At 34.5% G+C, this 9,723-nt stretch overlaps 1 protein-coding gene across 3 annotated transcripts; it reads left to right on the top strand.

The window, feature by feature from the left end:
* Nucleotides 1–4,723: 4,723 nt before the first annotated feature.
* LOC112194647 (cytochrome P450 714A1) lies at nt 4,724–8,136 on the top strand. Of its 3 annotated transcripts, XR_002934107.2 has the most exons (6): nt 4,724–5,069; nt 6,105–6,331; nt 6,404–6,657; nt 6,748–7,186; nt 7,224–7,369; nt 7,525–7,665. XR_002934107.2 is itself a non-coding variant. In XM_024334869.2 (5 exons), the coding sequence occupies exons 1-5, from the start codon at nt 4,778–4,780 to the stop codon at nt 7,954–7,956; spliced, it is 1,554 nt and encodes a 517-aa protein (XP_024190637.1). In that variant the 5' UTR covers nt 4,724–4,777; the 3' UTR covers nt 7,957–8,136. The 3 variants fall into 3 exon arrangements, 2 of the variants coding, with proteins under 2 accessions (XP_024190637.1, XP_024190632.1); XM_024334869.2 differs by lacking the exon at nt 7,224–7,369 and having other exon boundaries at nt 6,129–6,331; nt 6,748–7,120; nt 7,525–8,136; XM_024334864.2 differs by lacking the exon at nt 7,224–7,369 and having other exon boundaries at nt 4,725–5,069; nt 6,748–7,120; nt 7,525–8,136.
* The last annotated feature ends 1,587 nt before the right edge of the window (nt 8,137–9,723 follow it).

Here is a 9,723-nt window from a genome sequence, read left to right as displayed (position 1 = left end):
GCAGTCAATGTTGCAACTCACTATTTTCTTTTCGCTGGCCAATGCTTAACCAGCTTATCCGGGACCATCCCACCGATCAGTCGCGACTAGTGTACTTATATTCTCGGAATATTGCTGTAGATCTCCACGTTGACTTATTGTGTAAAATTGGTTTATGTTTTTTTGATATAATTTATCGAATATCTTATCTCTATTTTTACAAAATGTCAGTATACTCGGTGTTTAACGCACCTTATCAACTCCTCCGCGCCTCTTAAATCTCATGCATTTTTTTTTTTGACATAATTTGTCGAGCAGTTTATCTTCGTTGTCACTTATATGCATTGATCGCACATAGTTCCTAGTACTAACCCTATCTCGGCCTCTCATGTCCCATGTGCTTAGTTTAGCTTTCCAAATTAATTAGTCAGAGGTTTTGGCTCCTATAGTAATTAAACTATGTCGATTAGTCATTCATAGTCAACTGAAGTTGATCCAAACATGGTTGGTAGATAATTAGTGAATGTACTTTTATCCTACTTCAAGACCTCAGAATTCATGTACGTACTATACGCTTTTAGATGTATGCGCTATAGCTTCTTATTCCTGGCTTAATTCTTCTTCTTCTTTTTGGTACAACAACTAGTTTGTATTAAAACTGCATTATGCAAACAAAATAGGAAAGATGCTCGTCAGCAGTCGTCCCCTATTTAAATGCATACATCCCTTTCTGGATGCCCAGTTTTAGCAATAATTTTATCTTCTAGTGATCATGATGTCTTTAGAATTTAATTGGGTAGATCCATTGCATGTCCAATCATCTCGATCAGCATATACGTTTATAATATTTATAATGGAGGTGTGTGTGTGTATAGGCGGACGTCCGCACAGATGCAAAAGTGCGGACGTCCATCCTCATGTATCGATCAGGCGTTGATGGCGGCGTTTTTGTTGCTGGAAGAAAACTCTGGACATCCTGGATGACATCTCCATCAAGGCGAATGCGAAGGCGATCGAATTCTCAGAGATGCGCAGCGAGCTCGCCTGAAACCATGGAAACACCATCAAGGTCGACTTCGAACTCTTCATCGACGAGTCCAACAACAAGAAGAGGCTCGACATCGAGGCCTAGTTTTAACCGGCAAGAGCAGCACCGCCCATCAATGCTTGATGCAGCTGTAAGGACGAACGTCTGCTTTTGACTGTGTGTGTGTGTATAACCATGGGCGTAGTGAGAAGGGGGGGGGGAGAAGGGTCGGACCCTTCTCATATTTTCACTTTAATTTTTAATTAGTTAATTTTTTATATATAAATAAATAATATAATATCATAATGACCCTCTTAAATCCTAACAAATGACAATAATGTTTTTTTCAGCTTTATTTTTGGTCCAATAAAATGCATAATCTTATCTTTTTAGTTTTCTGTTTTAATGTTGAGAGTTTCTATTCATATCTCCAAAATTGGTATTTAGACATGTCCACTTAATAGACCTCCAACTTACTTTTACAAATAACCAATATGCTATCTGCACCTCCCTAATTTTCCCATAATACCCATCATCCAATAATATCAATAAAAACTTTTTTTTAGAGTGTTCTATTCATATACCTTTAAAATCTGTACTTAGACCTCCATCAATTTTTGAACATTTCACAATATTATTTTACTCTTGATACAACGAAGCTAAAAAAATAAAAAAATAAAATAAAAATAAAAGCTTTCAGTTGATAGCTCTCTCTCTCCCTCCACCCCTCCCTTTTCTTATTGCTGTATTTTGAAGGCATATTCATCTTTAGAGGCCAAGAGTTATTTTCTTCAACTTCTTCCCTCGTTTCATATATTTGCTCGATGGGAACAGTACGCTCTAATGGATGAGCATGATTTTAAGAAAAAGTGGTCTGTTGGTGTTTTGGTTAGAGAATATTACATATCCAAAATTGACTCGAAGAACTACGAAGTAAGGAACTACTTTGTTGATGAAGACCATAACAAAAACAAAAAGGCAAAAATGGCATGAGGATGACCATTTGTTGATTTCATACCTCTAAAAGGAAAAAAACTTTTTTAATTTTTTTTCTTTCTTTCTTTTTTGTGTCTTTATTGGTAATTTGACATGAGTTGACGAAGTCGACTATCTCTTGAAAAAAGAAAGATGTCCAAATACCAATTTTGGTGGTATGAATAGAAGCTCCCTTTAATGTTTGATGCATTGCTTTTTCAATTTCTATTAATAAAGAGGAAATCATAATCGATATTTTTCCAATAAATCAATCTAGAGAGTTTCTATTGGGACCTCCTAATCTACTTACTAGACCTCCCTCATTTTTTAATTATTAAATGACTTATATGTCCTTATATAAAAAGACTGTTACAAACAACAAAATATTAAGAAAGTATATATCTTTGTTCTCTCTCCAAAGCTTTATAATAATAGAAACACAATTCACGTTACTTTTATTATTCATTTCCATTTTCAAATCTCATTTTTTTGTTCAAGAAAGCTTTCGAAGAAAAAAAAAATTCAAAAGAGAATGCATTAAAATTACTTGGTGAATTATACAAGAACAAAACTATGATGCAATAGGAACAAAATTAGAAAAATGTTTTTCTCATTAGTATAACAAGATCATGAAACGAGGGATAGAGAGCCATCATGTAAACTAAACCAAATAAGCATGTGAAGTGGCATATAAGATAAAGCTAAATAAACGATAGAATGAGCAAATTTAATTTTGTAACCTAGCCAAAACGGTAGGAACCATAAAATATGAAACATTAGGCTTGAAAACAATTATGGTAATATTTTTTTAATTAGTTACCAAGCTATGACTTTTTTTTCAATAATTATTTCAGTTTTTCTTGTTTGGTAAACAAACAATTATGGGAGCACAAACTCATCTTTAATGCTCGGAACATTCTATTTATAAGTAAGGTTAAGTTAGGTATCTGAAAGAGGTTTAGATAGCAAATTTTACTTTTTAAAAAGCAAGTAGGCGGTGTAAAGAGCATGTGGAGGTCAAATGAGCAAATCTGGAGGTCCTAATAGAAAAACTCATCAATCCAATAAGGTAATTTATAAAGTTAGGTATAAGTCAACTATATAAAGATTTTACATGTGCAATTATTTATCAAACAAATTTTTTTTTAAATATAATAGCTATTTATGTTTTGACCCTACTAAATGAAATGAGTTATTCTAGTTGGGCCTCCAAATTAGATATTTGGACCTCCAATTTTTTTTCAGTTATTAATTGACTTTGTCAACTTATATGAAAAGACAAATAAGGACAAAGAGAGAACAATCAAAAATTAAGTAAGTACATAAATAAATACTCTTCTTACCTCCTCCAACCAAATATAACATTTAATTAATTTTTTTTTCCCGATATTTCCTTATATTGCCTATATAGTTTTATAATTTACTTAAAACAATTAAGTAAAAATAATAATTTCTATACATGGCCCATCATTTATTACAAAGATAAATTCAAAACAATCTTATTTGAAATTTTCTTAAACTAAATTAATTGAATATTATGATATAGTTATTACTCGATCTTCTAACCCAATACCCTTAAATCCTTCTTTTAGCAAATTCAAAGGGGTTCCAACAACATATCAAGATAGAGAACCAACTATCTAATTAATTTTGGTGGAGGAGAGACCTACTCATAAGAGAGCAATGTCATGTGATTTTAATTAATTTTTCTTCTCGTGGTTGAAGATAGAGATAAAAAGTAGAATAACAGATTGTTGTATCTCATAAGGGCGTTTTGATAAAAAAAAAAAAAAGGTCTACTTAGCTTTTCAAGTATTATAAAAAGTAAATTAGAGTTGTACTAAGTACGGGTGGTCCAAATAACAATTTTGAAGATCCAACTAGAACCACCCAAATGAAATTTCTAGCTACGCCAATATAACATTTGGTTGTTATAATTACCTTAGAATTGCCACCTCTATGTTTTTGTTGTATTATCTTTAGCATTTCATCAAGGTGACTGATTATAATTACCCAAATGAAAATAAATGTACAGTTTTAAGTTGTTATAATTTTTGCTTTTATATTTAATACATGTGGTTGAGATGCATTTGTCCCTTACAGTCCCTTAGGTGAGCAAATCTGTATATATTTATATTTATATGTATATATATTTATATTTATATAACATTTATAACGGAGGTAAGTGTTGACTGTTGGATGTACCTCTTCATTTGCGGCTCCCATTTGTAGCTTGAAATGTACGAAGGTGCCTGATGTTGGCATTTCTTTATCTCTGTTATAGATTACCTTCCAACAAGGGCTTTGGTCATATCGGTAATCTCTGTTATATATTACCTCACAACAAGAGTCTTGGTTATATCGATGATATACACAATTACCGTGATGTATTATTCGACTTATGTATGTATGTTTATTTTTTTTGAAAGGTATGTACATATGTTTATGTTTAGAATAAAACTTTAAAACTCTACCCTCAATTCTTTCTCGTCACTTACTTCATTTTAATATTAGGTAAACATAGAGTAGAAAATGACTAGCTAATACACAAATGATGAGGGACTTGTTAATTTGAACCATAGTTTGATGGGTTACTTAACTAATATATTCAAATTTATTGTCCAAAAACATAACATTTTCAAAATCGTCTAAATTCTATGAAAAAAAAAAATTATAACCCCGAGTGACTTTTACACCATTATATATGAATATAAAGTACACTCTTGTTCAGTTGCTATAAATATCACGACTCTAGCTAGCTGCTAGCTAGAAACTGAAAGCTCAGAGAAAAAAAAAATGGAGCTCTCTCTTCATTTCAGAATCGTTTCTTCCCTAGTTCTTTTGGGACTGGTTGGCGTCTTTCTTCATCTCTACAACACAGTCTGGTTGAAGTCCGAGAGGGTCAGAAGGAAGCTCCAAATGCAAGGCATCAAAGGCCCTACACCTTCTTTACTGTATGGGAATCTCGCTGAGATGCAGAAAATAATCCAACTCCAAGCTCAGAAGTCTTCAAATCACTCAGAATTTGTAGCCCACGACTACACTTCCAGTCTCTTCCCCTATTTCGAACACTGGAGAAAAGAATACGGTAATTCATCGACTTTCGATCTTGTTTCTTCTTGTTGCGCTATACTGTAGGACATAGATATAAAACGTTGGTTTCACATTTTTTTTTTTTTTTTTTTTTTTTTTTTTTTAGAATAAGAAACCTGGTTTCACCTTTCTGCAAGCAGTAATGTTTGAAAAAGTTGACAGAAGAGTTCTTAACGAATTTTGGCCAGGAAAACAAAGGATTTCATATGAAAGTAAGGATTTCTAGCTGTGATTTGTGGAGACATGAATGTAATAAGTTATTTAGGGTAAGCCAACTCGATCTTGATCGCGGTTAGACTGAGTCAATGAGATTTGGCCAATACAAATAATGACTAAAGATGCTTAATTAGTTTGACTAGTGAGGTTAACAGTACCCCAATGCAAATGTCAATGTCGATCTTCTGCAAATAGATTCCCAATAGGATTTAAATTAGTTACTGTCTAATCATGTTACTTTGCACAATTACAATAAAATATTAAAATATGACAGTAACAAGATAATGATCTACTTTAAAATTTTAAATAATGTTCTGGACTAGATTACAACAACCACGAAATGAAACTATTATACGATGTCGTGTATTATAAAGTAATGATGATTGGAACAGAGACAGGACCACATCTGATATAAAATGGGAGTATTATCATTGATCTAAATCATTTAACAAAATATTATTAGATTAATAGGATACTTCTAAATGATTAGGATGAAGTTTCTGTTTATTCATATTTCTTACACCTGAAAACTTCTTATTTGAACTTGAAATGATATGGTAACATTGTGACAAATAACTAATTTATGAAATAATATATTTTTTGAGACTCAAAAATTAGTTTCACTAGTTTATAATGAATAATGAATGAAATTGCGCATATAAGATTAAAATCCAAAACTAGCTGATCCAACTTGGCCTATCACAATTTCTAGATGTTTTTTTATATTTTTTTATTTTTGGTTCCCTTTTCAAATCAATTAATGTTGCTCAAATCATAAGAATTGACCTGAGAAATTAATGAAACTACTATGCAGGATTAATTTACACGTATTCAACAGGAATGAGGCAGCATTTATATGTGAACCAACCGGAGCTAGTGAAGGAAATGAACCAGTGTATTAGTTTGGATTTAGGTAAGCCTTCATATGTAAGCAAGAGACTTGCTCCCATGCTTGGAAATGGAATTCTCAGATCCAATGGCATTGTTTGGTCACAACAAAGAAAAATTGTTGCACCTGAGTTCTTCACAGACAAAGTCAAGGTAAAAGAATCAAGTTCAAAAACTTTGAGTAACTTTTCGGATTCTCTGCTGATTGATTTCTTAACGTGACAGGCGATGGTAGGGTTGATGTTGGAGTCGGCGCAACCATTGCTTAGAAAATGGGAGGAGTGTATTGAAGGACAAGGAGGTGCAAGAGCAGAGATTCAAGTAGATAAGGATTTAAGGGATTTCTCAGCTGATGTTATCTCGAGGGCTTGTTTTGGCAGTTCTTATTCTAAGGGCAAAGAGATTTTCTCCAAGCTTAGAAGTCTTCAGGGAATAATTTCTCATCAACCCTTCCTCTTTGGATCATTTTCTAATTTTGGGTATGTAAATAGCTGGAGTTACTATGACACTAGTATACTTTGTTTTGTGTGTGATACAAGTTCCTAACCTACTCTAACAATGTAATGCAGAGGGTTTAAGAAGCAAAAGGAGATTAGTTGTTTAGAGAGAGAGATAGAGTCACTGATATGGGAAACTGTGAAAGAACGCGAACGAGAAGGGTTAGAGGCTTCTTCGTCGGAAAAGGATCTGCTGCAGTCATTATTAGTGGGAGCCAGGAATGACCAAAGCCTAGGCAAAGGCAAGGATTCATCCAAGCGATTCATAGTTGACAACTGCAAGAACATTTACTTTGCAGGGCACGAATCCACTGGTGCTGCTGCCTCTTGGTGTCTGATGCTACTCTCTTTACATCCCGAGTGGCAAGCTCGAATCAGGACCGAGTTGGCAGAAGTTTTCCCCGATGGTCAGCTAGATGCTAATTCGCTCCCTCAACTGAGAACGGTACAAGTCTGTGCATTTAGTCTTTTATCTTCACATGAAGTTTCTCATCTCAAGAATTACAATAACCAATTAGTTACAATGCTTGTCTAGATGCTAATTCGCTCCCAAAATTTAATCTATTAGTTACAATGCTTGTCAAGTTAGTTCACACGCTCCTTCTCGTGCTACAAGATCGATCATGCACTTGGCCTATTGTTTTTGGAGCAATATACTTGCCCCCGTCGAGTATATTTCTCTCGTTGATTTGGAGTTAAGATATAGCCTTGCTCCCCGTCTTTATTAAATTTTTTTTGTGGAATGGGAGTGGCCGACAGTGTTGACAAAATGCTTCAAAGAGGCGACCACAGAATGAATGCATGGGTCTGTAATGTATAAGCTAACACCTGCATTTGTACACCTTGCAGATGAATATGGTGATTCAAGAAGTCATGCGTCTATACCCACCAGCTGCTTTTGTGTCCAGAGAAGCACTTGAAGACACCCAGGTGGGAAACATAAGCATTCCAAAAGGGTTATGCATGTGGACTTTGATCCCAACATTGCACAGAGACACAGAGATTTGGGGACAAGATGCAAATGAATTCAAACCTGAGAGGTTCATTGATGGTGTCTCTAAGGCTTGCAAATTTCCTCAGGCCTATATCCCCTTTGGTTTGGGTCCTCGAACCTGTTTAGGCAAAAACTTTGCTATGGTAGAATTGAAGGTTGTCCTCTCCCTCATTATCTCCAAGTTCACTTTCTCTCTCTCTCCCAAATACAGACACTCTCCTGCTTTCGAAATGATTGTAGGTCCTGGAAATGGTGTACATATTCTCATTCAAAAATCTGATATGTAGGAAGATGACAAAGTTAATTAGGCCAATTTATTCATGTAGCTAATCTCTCACTTGATTCATCTTTACGTGGGCCATTATTCAAGTTATAAATTGTTATATTTGCCAAATTTAAAAATGTAAATTTGGAATAGTGGAATAATGTAAGCATTTTTCTTTTATTAATATAGTTGTTTGTTGTCATTTCATCCATATATAGTGATTTGGGTTATATGGACAGATAAATTTTCAAACATCTTGATTAACGACCCCGACCTCATACGATGGAGGTCGATTATCGAATGACAATCGGTTCTGAAGCACATCCCTTGCATTTTAAAAAGAAAAGAGTGAAGCCTAATCAATGGAGAGAAGAAAAAAAAACAAAAAAACAAAATACCAAAGTAAAGGAAGAAAAAGGCAAAGTTACATTGAGATACAGTTGGTTTTCAAAAAAAATATAAAAATATAAAAATAAACTCATAAAGTATATAAAAGTACAGTTACTTCGAATTATAAACATGGTTAGGGGAGGAGTTGCAATGTCATGTTGGCTGTTTAGGCCCCTAGCGAATTAATCTCGGAGTCTCGGAAATTTTTAGAATACCGTTAACAATCCAAAAGGACGGTGTAAAAAAAACAAAAAAATTCATAAACGATCATGACAGAAATCACAGAATCCTAATTCACCAAATGCAATTTAGCTCAAGAAGAACTATCACTTTAGAGCTTCACTTCCAATCAAAGTCAATCAATAGAATCAACAACTAGACATTTTTTCTTGAAATCACTAAGGATGCGGCTATTGCCTCCCTGTCAACTGCTTTTTCACCCTACAAGTTACTAATTTATAGAAAGACTAAATAGACTAATATAAAATTAAAATAAAGGGCAATATATTTATTAAAAATTACTTTTTTTTTAGGGGCTGTGACCACTTACCCAAATATGACCCAACATTTCCCCAAACGCTCCACCTACTTTTGTTTGTGTCCACTTACCCAAACCACCAGTGACACGATACTTTTAGACTGCAAAAACAAATAAATTACAAATCATGCCACCAGCCCCTATCAACAACACGTCTTCATTGACTTTACTTTTTCAGATCTCTCTCTCTCTCTCTCTCTCACACTCTCTCACACATGCACCTCACTCTTAATCTCTGATCAGTGTGCTGGTTCAGTGGCCGTCGTGTCGACCTCAAGGATCCTTCGGTCGAGAAGCTGCACGCGCCGTCGAAATAAGCAGTGAAGCTCCGGTCGAGTTCTTAGGCGGTAAGGCTCTTGGACGACTTCGCAGGCCGACCGGGAATCATCATCGCCGGTGGCTTTGCGCTAGTGACTTGGTACACATTTACGCAAGCGTACGTATCGTTGTCAAGATAGGGAAGTATGATGCCCAAAGTTTATCGTACCACGGGGATTAGTGGCTAACCCACAATCCTTGGGTAATCGGAAATAAAGACACTTAGCAAACAAAGAAAAGAAAAAGAAAAGAAATAAAAATAAAATAAAGTAAAATAAAATATTTACAAGGCACCAAGCCTCGGCAATGCTCGGCTTAGCTCACACTAAGCCTAATCAAAGCCACTAACTTGTAGCCCTAATGAGTTATGCACAATGGAAGGTAGAATTTTGTTTGGGAGTTTTGAATTGGGAATTAACGAAATTAAATGCAAACTAAAATAAAAGCAAACAACTAATTATCAAGCAAGAAATTAAATTTTGATTTTCAAATTAATGGGAACATGGGAGTGTCGGGTGATTCACACTAACTATCTTGCAAATA

Source organism: Rosa chinensis, chromosome 1 (assembly GCF_002994745.2).
Source record: "Rosa chinensis cultivar Old Blush chromosome 1, RchiOBHm-V2, whole genome shotgun sequence".
NCBI classification, from domain to species: domain Eukaryota; kingdom Viridiplantae; phylum Streptophyta; class Magnoliopsida; order Rosales; family Rosaceae; genus Rosa; species Rosa chinensis.
This window is presented reverse-complemented; position numbering and strand designations above follow the sequence as displayed.